The following is a 14,103-nucleotide window of genomic DNA, read 5'->3' as shown; positions in this document are numbered from 1 at the left end:
TGAGACAAAGGGGGCTTTTGATAGCAGGACCTTGGTAGCCAGTCTCAGGAGGAAGTGGCCAAATAAGGGAATAGACTGTAGGGACTAGCTTTAGGGCTGTAATGTAGGGGGTTTTTAGCGAGGCAGAGGACAGGGTTTTGGGGAGAAGGGCAAGGTCTGTTAGAGCTAAGTTTGCCATGCTTGAGAGAGCAAGAGACCCTTCAGCTTCGAATGCACATTTTAGGGAATTATGATTGTAACAATATAACATTAACAGTATGAAAAAGGATTACATGTAATAAAGTTAAGCAAATACCTTTGCATTTATTTAAAAGTAGTTCTAAGAAACAAATGTCTCATCCTGTTTCTTTAGATATTCATGCCATCTTTTACTAGAGTAATGGATAATTTACGGTTTTTGATCATGTCTACAACAAAAATAGTAAAATAAAATCTCTAGCAAAACCTAGGACACAAGTAAATGTACACATGCACACACGCATGCATACATAACATGCACACACACACACACACACACACTCACACACTAAAATCATTTACTGATTCTGATTAACATTATTCTCTATTCTATTTCCTTTGTTGAAGTCAGTCCCTCATAACCTTAGTGTGTTCTTTTCCTCTCCCTGCCTTTGAACAGAAATTTTACTCTCACCTGTAAACCAAAGTGACAGAATTTGCTGGATCATCTTCAGGGTCTCTGTCTTAGCCCAACAAGCAATTCAAAAAAAGTAGTGAGGATGTTTTTCTTATTTTGTATGACAGACAGGCCACTTGCCTCCATATCCCTATCCCATTCCCAGCCTTGTTTCTGGGTCACTGTGGTCCGGCCAGCTGCTCAGTTCAGGGGCCTGATGTACCCACAGCTGCTGGTTTGGATTGCCCATCAGTCTCAGCAGCCATGCCGACTGCCCAGGGCAGACCCCAGGATGTGCCCAAGAGCACTGCGACTTTGCAGGGTTAACAAGCACAGAGAAAACATGAACACAGATTTCAAGTGACATCTGCTGTGTGCACAGCACTTGTGCTTTCAGAGTTCTGGACCATACCAGACGAGGTCCGAATACAGCAGCAGTTTTTACATCTGGAAATGGAAGCTCTGATCATATTTGGGAGCAGAATTCTAAGTTTCCTAAAAAGAGTATTTAAATTTTCTAAGCCATTGACAGAAGAGGAAAAAAAAAGCACTTTTATTTGCAGAAAAAAAAATGTTCTGTAATACTTAAGGTGATGTACAAAGTCAAAGTTGTTAAAACTTTAGGACAAAGTCTTAAAATATCAAGATAATTATATGCATTATTCCCGAGTATGAATTAGACACACTCCAGTACACACTGTATCACACATACACATTCACACATACATCCCAATACATACTCCAATGAGCATATACACTCTAATATGCACCAACACACACACTTTACCAACGTTGATGTCACAAACAGTGCAATCTGCCCAGTGCATCTAATGAAGACCTTCCTAAGGACTTACCAGTTTCTTAAGGGCAGGCAGAGATTTGCATGTTCTGCTCAGGAATTTCTTATAGGACAGTTCTGAAGATGCCAGAAAACACAGTGCAGGAACACTGCACACTTACCTCCTCTACTGAGATGATTTTAATATAAAGGCATGGCTTAAACATGCTTTAATTATATATACATATATATACATGTACACATATATACACACACATATGTACATCACACATACACACAGATAGATAGATAGATAGATAGATAGATAGATAGATAGATAGATAGATAGATAGATAGAGTATCTTACACCTGGGAGACAAAGACAATGTAAGCTAAAAAGCAGAACCTAAAAAAGATGGTTAGTATAATTACTTCTATGGATAAGCAGAAGCAGGCAGATCTCTGTGAGTTCCAGGCCAGCCTGATCTATGAAGCAAGTTCCAAGATCGCTAGGGCTACACAGAGAAACCCTATCTTCACAAACCCCCAATAGATTATATCCTCTTTTAAACATCAAATAATAATAATCTTAGGGATTAACTTAAACAAGGATTCTTCTTTTATCTTAAAATCTTATAGCCCACTTGTCATCTTAAAAAATTAATTAATACACGTCCTACCATATTTTCCACTCGGTGTATTATAATATGTTAAATGTGAGGAAACTGTTGAGCAAGAGTAGTGTAAGAACACAGACATTGTCACCATGTTTCATAGTTTTATTGAATTTCTCAGTTTGAATTGTCTATGATAAGTATAATTCTGATGACCTCAATTATAAAGTTCTGTTGTTACTATAAATAGCCGATACAAGGTTGGCTGCCATGCCTTGGACACACCACACACACGCGCACACACACGCACTCACACACATGCACGCAAACACAGAAACATGGGAGATTCTGCAGCCTGCTACATTCAAACAATACTGTGCTTTTACGGGAAGTATACCTCTTTTTTATTACAAAGACAGTTATACGTAATCAATCCAAATTTTGTCAAGCTATCACTGATGCCGATAAACCTGAGAAGGCTCAAAGTGTCAATCAAATAACACTGTTTCATACCTCTCCATAGCACTGCTAACTGCAAAGAAATCCGCTTCCATCATCTACATGAAAATCACAGATATTATAAAAATAAAATATTCTTGCAAAATCTCTAAAACAACATATAACTCAAATGCACAAATTTTGTTCTGTAACATAAGTTCACCTTCATTTAAAAAAAAAGTGACAGAATTTAGCAGCCAAATGATACAGTTATCACCAAAAATGTTGGCATTGAAGTTGCCAGAGTGCCTGAAGAAAACAGATTAAAGTCAATTGCAATGCTGAACTTGTTGGTAGTGTTAGGTAAAACCCCTACCTTAAAGATGTTAAGATTGTACTGTGTTGTCTTAAGGAAAAGTACAATGCAAAGCTTCAAGATCTAGCAAAAGACATCAGCCGCACTTTTCTCTTGCTGTTTCACTAAATGTGTGTTTCAATTCTTATATCATGTCTATAATGCCCACTAGACTTCTAAATCATCCATTTTGAGTAGGAGACAAGCCTTATTTAGCCTGTGGCAGTGGAAATATTTAGGGCATATTCCAAACATTCTGAAAAGACAACACAAACTTTCTATAATACAAATATATATACACAATACAAAACCTGTCTAAAATATCCTACACTCGTTATGAATCTTATGATAGTCTAACACCAAGTTGTGCCTGTAGAACAAGAATCCTGAATGAAAGGAAGGCATGCAAACCCAAATCCAGGGAAAATTAAACACATAATAAAACAGATTTTTGTTTTAGATTCAAATACAAACTAGTCTTAAATGTTCAATACTAACATCTGAAAAAGTCTTAAATATAATTGCCATTTTATCTAGCATTATATTATCATAAAATATGCCAGTGTGACATTTGAATATTATACATTGCAATAAATAGAATTTACATCAGTATATTGTACTTTCAAAGAAGTTTTACAGTCTGTACAGCTGAAGGCCCACAAGCTTCATCAATAAATACTATTATAGTAATTACATTCAATTGGCAAAACAAAATCTTTGCTACATGCTTACTAGTACCACATCTTCTAAGTTCTGTTACTAATTGAATTCTGGCTCTCGCTAAGTACTGGTATCTGTCATACAAAAATGTGGTATAGTGTTCTGGTTAAGTAGAGATTTTCAGGTTTTGACCTGTCCATACAACAGTTGGTAAACACAAAGAATTTTATCCAAGGACTAGATGGGAAGAGTCCTAGGAAGCACAGAACCAGATTCCAAACAGTTCTCATTGTCTGCTTTTCAAGATTTACCGCAGCACCCACAGTGCCAACAAATGAATGCCCTCTCACCTTTGCTGCTCGTGCAAAATGGGATTCAAGTGTCAAGATTCCAGCAAATTCTCAGTAGCCACATCGTGGTTTTAATTTTGAATTTTCTCTGTGCTAAGTTTCTTCTTAATGTATCATGTTAGTGCAATATAAGTTCAAAGCAACCTTCAAAGAGTCAAAGAACAATTTGTAAGGAATAACAACAAAACCGCCAACAATCCCAAACCCTTGAAGTTGGAAACACTTTAGCAGTGTGAAATTCAGTGACTTGCTAAACCGTACATTTTTTGGTGTCATTCACCCAAGTGTAAACAGATCTGTCTTTACTCTGAATATGCTTACTCATATCAGGCGGCACAAATTGGTTTTTTGGCTAATAACGTGTTGCTTCTTCCTGACCTGTGCACGCACAGGTCATCTCAGGGACTTCTCTTGACCTGGAAGAATTTGGCACAGTCAGTGTTATTATATTAAATGATGAAGCAAGCTAAGGAAGAAGGTGAGGCTGGGGCTGTATCTCAGTGGCTGGACTCTTGCCTAGTATCCATTAGGCCCTGGGGCTAATCCCCAGAAAGAGGAACACGGCAAAGTGTAAAGGACCTTGGTTCCCCTCACCAAAACACATCCCCAAAGAACAGTTTATGAATGCTGAAACAGTGCATTTAATATATACCCAAGATCAGACTGTCATCATGAGATTCAAACGCAGAAAACTGTATTAAACAATGAGGAAATAATAGAGACATATGGATCACTGAGCTGTGTGTTTCTGAAATTTCCATTTGGATTAGTTTAACAAAATTACTTTTGAGCCACTGAACATTTTTGAAGTGTCAACATACTGAGGCCGTGTTTTAGATTTTTGTCTGTAGGATTCTGAAACAGAAAATGCTGCATGAATCTTAACACCTTGGGAACTCTGAAAACCTCAAAAGTGGAAGACACCTAAAGTGTCTTCTTCAGTTGGCTTTTATGGCAAGACTGAATGTGTAAGAGAGCCACTGAGAGATAGGAAGGCTGAATGCAGCTCTTCTTCACGGGTCTGAGTAACATGAGACTTGGCAAATGGAAGCACTCCAAAGAGCTCTCAGATCCCCGGTCACTTGCGTGTCTAAAACTGACATCCAGCCCTGAATTTTATGTCATTATATCCTACTGGGTCACAAAGGTTCTCTCTCTTTTTTTTTTTTGTCTTAGGAAGTACTTTAAAAGCACTTTCTAGCATCATTTATAACCTCAGAAGATAGCCGGTAAAGACTAGCTTTCAAGCTAAAGTTCTTCCGACAGCAGGTTATTTATTTGTGACTGTTTCCTCATTATTTTAATTATATTAAGTTTGGTGATACCAAGGACTACAAATGTAGCAATTCGTTACTCATTGAAAATTCTTTTTAAATTTCAGTACCTTCTTACAAATATTTCACTGCTGCTTAGCAGACAAGAGTAGAAAACAGTGGCTATCCCCTAACTACAAAGGGCTTGATGTATACTTTCAATGGCCTTCTTTTCAGTTTTATGGTGTCTCGGTTACTTCCAAGTTAATTTCCTCTACTTTCTCTCTGCAAATGTTTTTCATTTCAAGAGTCACTAAAAGATAACAACTTGTTAAAACATTACTATTTGTTAAAAGATTACAGCTGCCCATGTTCTTGGCACACCTATGACTTCCTTACATTCACGTTTCAGTAGGCATTTCATGTTTTCAAGAACTCTGAGGAATCAGAAAGAACCTTCCCATTACTATTTTAGTTTTGTGCCCTTCTTCTAGAACTCTTCTCCCCACCCCTAGCCGCACTGTGAATGTCTGTCAACCACAGTCCTCTAAAACACTAACAGCCCTGCCCTATAGCCCTCAATCTAGCATTCTGCTGCTTCAGCCAACCAACCTTTAGTCTGAAATTTAACTGTGATTTCTCAAAATTGTTTTCACAGATGTGGGTGAGTACTTCTCTTGGAACACAAAGTCCAAAGACACTGCACAGCAGTGGAGCAAGTGAGGGCTTTTTTATCCCAGGAAGCCTAACAGTCCACAATATTTATAAGAAAAACACATGCACTTCAATTATTTTGAATGTATTTTGCCAATAATATAATATCCGCATCCTCCCACCACCAAACATTAAACAGGCAATGTGCAGGAATCAGTCTTCCAGAAGTGACTGGAAATACTCATTTTCCACACATAAAATCCACTGATTTTATTTTCCTTTTCAATTCCCCAAAGACATTATCAGCCACCATCTATGCTTCCGAGGAACTGAAGGACACGGACCGCAGACAGCTGCTCATTACTGAATGGACTGACCTGTATTGCATTAGCCTAGGCCAAGCAGTTTTTGAAAGTAGAGACTTTAGTTTGTTTTCAGCATGAGATACACACAGCAACAGAGGCTGGACAAATCACAAACTCCAATTCCAGGCGGCCAGTTTTTCTGGGAGAAACTTTTAATATCAAAAGTGCCCTGCTACACATGCACACACTTAAATAATAGCTGTGCCTGTGAGTTTCAAAGGGAGAAGAGGGCGTGTTTATCTAGGTGGCACTGCTCGATTACACAGACTCCTAGTGAGTAAGAAAGGAGCTTACAGGAAAGGAAGATAGACGTGAGCGTGCAATAAACCGATGCTTCCCTTTTTTTTTTTTTCTCAACTCACTACTGTCTGATCTGGAGCACTAGGAACTTAAGGAGAACAAAAAGGTAGTTGGTTCTGTGAGCATCCTACCATGTTACAAAAGGGAGGTGTTTGGGTCTGGTGCCTTCACAAGCTGGTGTCTCCATTCTGCTTGAACTCGGATAAGATATTGAGAGTCATTTCTTCACTCTTGGATTGTAAATTGGCCTCACTTCTCCTGGAAGCTTTCCTGGTGGCTCGGGACAATCTCCTTCTGAAAGTGTCTCCAGCCAAGAAATAAAGAATGGGATCCACACAGCTGTTGAGACTTGCCAGACCTCGTGTCACCTGGTAGGTGGCATAAACCCTGTCATTGAACGCACACATTTCTGGGGTCTGGAAATCTAGCCGTGCCCGCAGATTCATGGTTTTCATCACGTGGAAAGGGATGTAAGACACAGCAAACACGGTCAGGACAATTATTACCAGGTAAATGGATTTCCTCCGGAGAGGAGAGTTGTCCAGGTCTTTGTAAATCAGAGCTCTAACAATTAATCCATAGCAGCCCAAGATCAGCACCAAGGGGATGCAGAACATGGCCACGGTTGTGCACATGCTATAGATGAAATAACTTCGCAGGTACTCATCGGCGGTGGTGTCATAGCAGGTGATGGTTTTGTTTTTCCGCATCCCAGTGCCAGAGTAGAAGAGAATGGGGGAGATGGCCACCACCACAATCAGCCACACCAGCACGCTGACATAAATGGCATTCTTCTTCTTGAGCCTGCCCAGAGATTTGAGCGGGTACACCACGCCGCTGTACCTGTGTGCGCTGATGCAGGTGAGGAACAAGATGCTGCCATAGAGGTTTACATGGAAGATGAATCTCTGAAGCTTGCACATCGCATCCCCGAAGATCCAGTCAGTCTTGTTGAAGTAGTAGAAGATGAGAGCTGGCAGGGTGAGCACGTACAAAAAGTCAGCCAGAGCCAAGTTGAACATGTACACGGAGATGCCGCTCCAAGGTTTCATGTGGAAAACGAACATCCAGATAGCCACGCTGTTGCCCAGGAAGCCTATGATGAACACTAAGATGTAGACCACCGGCAGGTAGTAGAATTGGAAGCCGGTCTTGGTCAGGGCACATCTGAATGAAGAGGCAACTGCTGCCGTGGAAGCTACTGTACTGTTTCCCCAAGGCGAGCCCAGGCCAGCCAGGAAGGCTGTGTCCGTCCCGTTGGGGACAGCTGGCCAAGGGACCTCGGTCATCCTCTGTTCTCCAACTCAGGCAGCAACTCGGAGGGGCAGACCGCAGCAAGCGGGCGGCAGCGGCGAGGGGCTCAGCGCGCATCGGAGGCGCGGGCAAGGGGAAGGGACTGCGCGCGGGAGTTCCCCACGGGTTGGGGCGCGCGGGGGCTCGCCCACGCCGGCTCTAGCCGCGCGTTCGTCGCGGGCCATGAAATTGGCCCCGAGGTTGCGACTGAACCAAGCTGAAGGACGGGCGGGCAACTTCCCGGTCCAGCTGGCAGCGCGGAGGTTACACAACAGGACGCGCAGGGCACCTCCACCAAGTTTGCAAGTGCGCTCCCGCGCGGGGCAGCAGCAGATCAGCGCTGCACTGCGCGCCCGGGGCGCGGCGCGGCGCGGCGGGGTCGAGTTCAAGTCGCTCGGCGGTTCCCAGCGGCGAGAAGGCGCAGGCCAGCCACCTCCCGCACTGATCAACTTTGCCTGGCCATCTGCCTACTCCCTACCTGGCAAGCTCGGACCTTCGCCGGGGCCACCCGCCGCTTTTTCCGGCCGCGCTCTCAGCCCCGCGCTCAGTCTCGGGAGGTCCTTTGGAGAGCGCGTGACCGCGGACCCCGACGCTGCTAGCCTGCACCCCGCTTGTGGTCCATGAGGGCTGCAGCCTTTCCCGAGGCTCCACTGGGTCTCGAGTGCAGGGGGCAGGAAAGAGAGCCAGGCTCCCAGCGGGGTGGGCGGAGCCAGAGAGCCCGGGCGAGTCCGCGCTCCGCGGGGAGGAGAGGGGCGTGTCTCTCGTGGCGGCGGACTCAGGGCTGGGCGTTGAGGGCGGGAGGTGGCCTCTGGAAGCAGGGTTCGCGGTGCCCCTGCATGCCTGGCACGGCCGCTGCCACTCGAATCAGTGGTCAGAACACAAGATAAGCTATGGTAGCGACGGCTACTAGCGAGCGATTGGTCAGAGGGGTTTCCTCAAGACCTCCACCAGCCAGCTCTGCAAAGTGAAGTTGCTGATACATTGGAAAGCTTCTGAACGCTGGCAGCATTTTGCCTAAAGCTGTGAGCTGAACGTTCTGGGCAGACATCCCCAGAGTCTCTCGGAATTCGCAAGGTGTTTGCAGGCTCCAGACAGCCAGCAGTTTGCAGGTGGGCACGCCCTGGCCCTGCACAGCGCCTTGCTTTGCCCAGCGCGTGTAGGAACCTGCTGATCCCAGAAGGTGCCAGCTTTGAATGAGTGAGGGTGGTAAGAAGCATGGGCGAGTCGCGTTCTGCCCTTCGTGTCTGCTTGTTTTTGTTGTTGTTTTTTGTTGTCGTTAATCTCAACTGTTTTTTTTCCCCCATCAACTTAGCAAAATGCTAATAAATCAGCCTCACTGGTAACATTTTTGTGAGAATGTCCTTAAGAGCCTGATTCAACTGATGATAGCTAAGGCTACACATATCATCAGTACAACTTGTTAGATAACACTTGCTGGAAAAGACAAGCGCCATCAAACCTCCATTCACGTTTAATTAAATATCAGAGACTACAGTAAAAGTATTTCAACATCAAACCGAGTATTACACACAGCTTTATAGAGAAAGAATTCCCTTTGGGAAGTGATTAATGAATGGTTTGCCCTTGTTACCAATCCTATTTCTTAAAGTTCGTAGTTGCACGTTCCTCTAGCAGATACCTTAAAAATACAGCCAGAGAACAATGCAATTAGTATATTTATGGCAGACCTTAGTTTAGGCCTCCAAATGCATAAAAAATGTAGGCGACACATTCCAAAATGTGTATACTTTTAGTTGTAAACTAAATGGTTATTTCCTGCTTGAGGACATAAGTGAGCAGGCTTTCCCAAGAATGGCACCAAGCACTTTATGACAATTAACTGATTGATGTATTTTGTGTGCTACATGAACAAATACATTTCTCTTACAGAAAAAATATAAAAATGAAATGTCTTCAAGTATATACTATATCTATTTCTTTCTAGTCCTATATATTCAATGACTGTGTTCCCTTAAAAATACTAAGGAGGGGTTGGTGAAATGGCTCAGCCCTTCAGGGCATTAGTCACTTACCAGTGAGCCCAAGGACCTGGTCCCCCAACTCACAAAGCATTGCCTTTTGTCCTTTGACCTCCACACTCCTACTCCACACTCGTGGGTTGTGGCACATGAGCATGTATGCAAGTACACACAAACACTCACACACAATGTAGAAGGGAAACAGACAAGAAACCTTAGAGGAAAATCGTGAGCCCTTTTCTCAGATATCGGAAAGAAAATCACTCCACCCAGCATATCCTTCAGGGGAGCAGCAAGTAGTTGTACTCCATGGACCGAGTGAACACACAGGTGCTGTGAACCCCAAAGCACAGCGATGATAACATTAGAACACGCCAAAGGGTACAGGGGATGCAGCTCAGAAACAGCTGTGTTATCTTTTCTGTTACTCGCCAGTCTTCACATCATACGATTCCACCATTCTAAGCCTTAAGAGATGCTCCTCTATAGTTTGATTGACAGGCTCCTAGCAGGGCTGCATCATCTACTGTGAAGGAAAAGGAAGCAAGGGAAAGCCCACTAAGCCTTTCCAGGGTACTCAGGAGGTCTTGCCTCCTCACTCCTTTCCATTGTCCATTTGCAATCTAAGCAGTATATAACCTCCCCGCAGAAGTCTGTTGCGAATGCATTAGCTCATCATGTGAGTGTTTTGAAACCTGCCTTTGGTCCAGAGAGCACTAAGTCCTTTCAGAAAACCTACTAGAAATTTAGGGAACCAGACTGCATCATAGACATTTTAAAAGTGGATTTTTTTTTTAAAAAGAGTGATTCTTTGAAAAACTACTTCACATTTATCATATTTAACTATGTATTTGTACTATGTTTAAGGTATATTAAAATTAAAAATGCACCTTATAGGGATAAGCTATAATCATTTGTTTGTAACCTTCTGTTCGTAAAATACTGAACCAGATTCGATGAAGGAAAAATTAAAAGATCACCTAAGACCGACTGTCTGTATTCATATTTGAATAATATTATATATGCCTTAAAAGTGTAAGAGAAACATAGAAAAACATATGTCCCATATTGCCCCCAACATTGCTGCCAGCACTTGGATGCTAATTGGTAGTGAATTGGAGTTATAGTGTGTTGGGGCTCAGGGACTTCAAAATATTTGTCAAAGGACAGAAGCATAGGGGGCCACCTAGGCAAGATCTCTCTGGCCTCCTCCTCTCCTGTCTGTAAATCTTCACCTTGTCTCTTGAGGTGAAGCTCGGGAGCCAGACTGTCTTGTGCTCTGGGTCCTTTGCTCCTCTGCTGGCCATGACACTGCCTCCAAGGAGGAGATGTTGCCCAGAAGTACCAACAAGAATCTAAAGAGACAAAGCTAGGTTTTTCTTTCTATTTGCTGGCATTTTTACCAAACTTAAGAATAAAAGTCGACAGCTTTCTTCATGACTTTGTGTCTTCATTCTTCCAGGTTCCCACACCACATAAACTTTGATTACAGAAAATTGATATTTTCCCATTACTGACCTGTGATATGTTTAAGTGTTTTCACCATAACCCTTAGGATGGGTAAGAACCTTTCATACCGTCCCACCCTTGGAGATATAAATGAGTATTAATGTGTTTAAAATGCCAGGAACACACAAAGCTTATCACAATATCATGTAACATAGCAACAGAAGTCTTATGAATGACTTCCAGAACCCTGACTTGGGGCAACAGAAGAATGAAGAAATGACAGACACATACACAGACATACAGAGAAAAGCTGAGATCAGGTGGTCTGGGTTCCCAGATGGGGAAGGCACAGCACCCAGAAGCTTATCCATGTTTATTACAGAACCTGTGAAAAGCGAGGCAGGGTTACAGCCCACAGCTGAACAAGAGGCAGGAGGCAGGGTTAGCTAATCTCAGTATGATCCGTCTTCAGACCATGAACATCCTCAGAGAAAAAAAAAACTATGGTGGACATTTCAACACACTCTCGACCTTTGCACTCCACCCAGAGGAAGGCTGTGTCATCCCTCTGAGCCTCCCCTTGGGTAGGCTTTGCAACGCCCATGGAGCTGGACCTTTGAGGTTCTTGACGTGGCCATGCTCGTAGCAACAATACACATTCACTCAGGATTTCACTAGCTCCCCGTAGACTTAGGATTTATAGTCAGCAATAGACACAATTAAAAAAACATTGTCTATGGACTGAAGAGATGGCTCAGTGGTTAAGAGCATGAGCTGCTTTTCCAGAGGACCTGGGGTCAATATCCAGCTCTCACATGATGGTTACCACCATCTGTAACTCCAGTTTCTGGGGACCCAATGCCTTCTTCTGGCCTCAGTGGACACCAGACACATGTGATTCACAGACATACATGTAGTTAAAACACGAACACACATATTAATATAATAATTTGAAGGTGAAAAATGACCAAAAATATAAAGCTTTTTTTTTTCTAGAATATCCCATTCTACTACTGGCGATAATGTTACTGAGGTAAATAGTAGGAGTGATAAAATTGCCTGATCAGAAAGGTTAGGGAGTTCACCCACTGTCACGGACTAGAAACTGGGATTAAACTTGGGTCACAAACTAGTGATGGAGCTGAAAGAAGTGGGGGTCGCTGCTTAGAAAGCATAACTATTAGTGGCCAGTAAGGACTCAGCATTAAAAACCAGCAATTCCCAGAAGTCTCCTCTCAAGAGAAAATATTAAGCTGGTCCTCAAAGGTAGTGATAGCCACAGAGACTCTTAGAAGCTTCTCAAATGCACTCACTATGTCTTTACACAGCTTTTATAAAAAATATAAATTGAAAATGATAATCATTAAACTCATATCTTTGCACTTAAACTCATAAAGAAAAGACTCTAGTGCTCAGATTCTCATTATCACCTTCAGAAAATCTAATTTTTTCTTGTTTAAAATAAGGACGAAAAGATCATTGAGAATAATTCCAGTGTACATCCACAGGAAAGGGAAGAAAAAGAACATTCAATTAAAATAAATACGACAGCACAAACGCTAGAGCTACGTTCGGTGTCAGTATGAAAGGAAAGAAATCAACGCCTGGTACGGCTGTTCTGAGTTTTCAGGTAAGAGCAATGAAACCCTGATGAGCAGGCAAGGAGACCCTGTAGAAGCTCCTTAGAATAAAAAATGAGACAGGATGATTTCTGAAGAATACCTTAGGAAATGAGGAAAATGTTCAGTCTCAAATCAAAGTAACAGGAAAATATAGGAAGCAAGAAATCTAAGGAAACTCTCAGAGATGTCCTCCAACCAAAGAGAAATAGGAGAAAGAGCTAAGGTGGGGATTTAAAATAAAGAAGCCAACCGAAAGAATGAGAGGGTGGTCACGTGTCAAGAGGGCCCAGCTGCTCCGGTCAATTACACACTTGTCATGGATCCAATCAGGAGGCTTCCTGAAATTTATTTCATTAGAAGTCACAGCAGGGGGAGAAACAGAGGAGACAGAAATTACAGTCCAAGGTTGGGATGGGGAAAGGAGAGAGCCGTGCAGAAGAGCTAAGAGCAGTCAGTGGTGTCTCCCAAAACCAATCTTGAACTTTGCACAGATGAAAGTCAGATCAGTTCTAACAAGGCTTCCAGTGCTCAGTTTAGGGCATTGATTTATTTGGTTTTTTTTTTGTTTGTTTGTTTTTGTTGTTGTTGTTTTGAGATACGTTTCCCCTGTGAGGCCTTGACTGAGCTGGGATTTTTAGCAATCCCCCTGCCTCAGCTTCCCAAGTGTTGAGACTCCAAGTTGTGCCACTGTGCCTGACTTTAGTTAAGATTTTTATGCAAGTACTGACAGGATAAACTAGCTCCAGAGAGTCTTCCCTCAACAAGCAAAACTTTCTACAGTCTTCTAAAAATAAGCCTGGTAATGAAGAAACCAATCCGTGGGTCAACCTGTTAAACACAAATAGCTCCAAATTGCCTGTTTCTAACAGCACACTGACATGAAGATTAAATAATAATCAATATAAAAATCATTAGTTTTGTTGGAAAAGAACCAAAATAGGAGGGAGGTAATGCTTCAGGTATAAACATAAGCATTTGCTTCTATGTTTTCAATGATAAATTCAGCTGAATCTCAGAATCTCAAGCTGGTTCTGCCTTTTGCCACCTTTCTCGTTTCTGGATGGCTGATGTAGCAACTAGGTGTTTCTGTCTCCTGGGGACTCCATCATGGTGATAGTTAGTGAATAAGTGAAGTACTGTCTCACCTTGAGGTCCTGTGTTGTTTTCTGGACACAAGTACAGATACAGATTAGCTGGTAGGTCTCCTTGGTACAGAGTGTGGCATTGTGTGGATGAAGGGACTTCGCTTGTGTGACAAGGTCCTCTTGGTGTCCTAGCTGCTCATCCAAATCACTGCCACTGCCAGTGAGTGACAAGTTTTTGTGACGCTGTTTGACATTGCTTTGTTGAAACTTCTCC

At 42.6% G+C, this 14,103-nt stretch overlaps 1 protein-coding gene across 1 annotated transcript; it reads right to left on the bottom strand.

The window, feature by feature from the left end:
- Positions 1 to 1,689: 1,689 nt before the first annotated feature.
- On the bottom strand, positions 1,690 to 8,385 carry P2ry1 (purinergic receptor P2Y1). Its single transcript, XM_075950653.1, has one exon. It carries the CDS (start codon positions 7,688 to 7,690, stop codon positions 6,569 to 6,571), a length of 1,122 nt encoding a protein of 373 aa, XP_075806768.1. The 5' UTR covers positions 7,691 to 8,385; the 3' UTR covers positions 1,690 to 6,568.
- Positions 8,386 to 14,103: the final 5,718 nt, after the last annotated feature.

Source organism: Microtus pennsylvanicus, chromosome 16, assembly GCF_037038515.1.
Source record: "Microtus pennsylvanicus isolate mMicPen1 chromosome 16, mMicPen1.hap1, whole genome shotgun sequence".
Classification (NCBI taxonomy): Eukaryota; Metazoa; Chordata; class Mammalia; order Rodentia; family Cricetidae; genus Microtus; species Microtus pennsylvanicus.
This window is presented reverse-complemented; position numbering and strand designations above follow the sequence as displayed.

Coding starts and splice junctions, on each gene's coding strand:
- P2ry1 (XM_075950653.1), bottom strand. CDS start 7,690: ATGACCGAGGTCCCTTGGCCAGCTGTCCCCAACGGGACGGACACAGCC.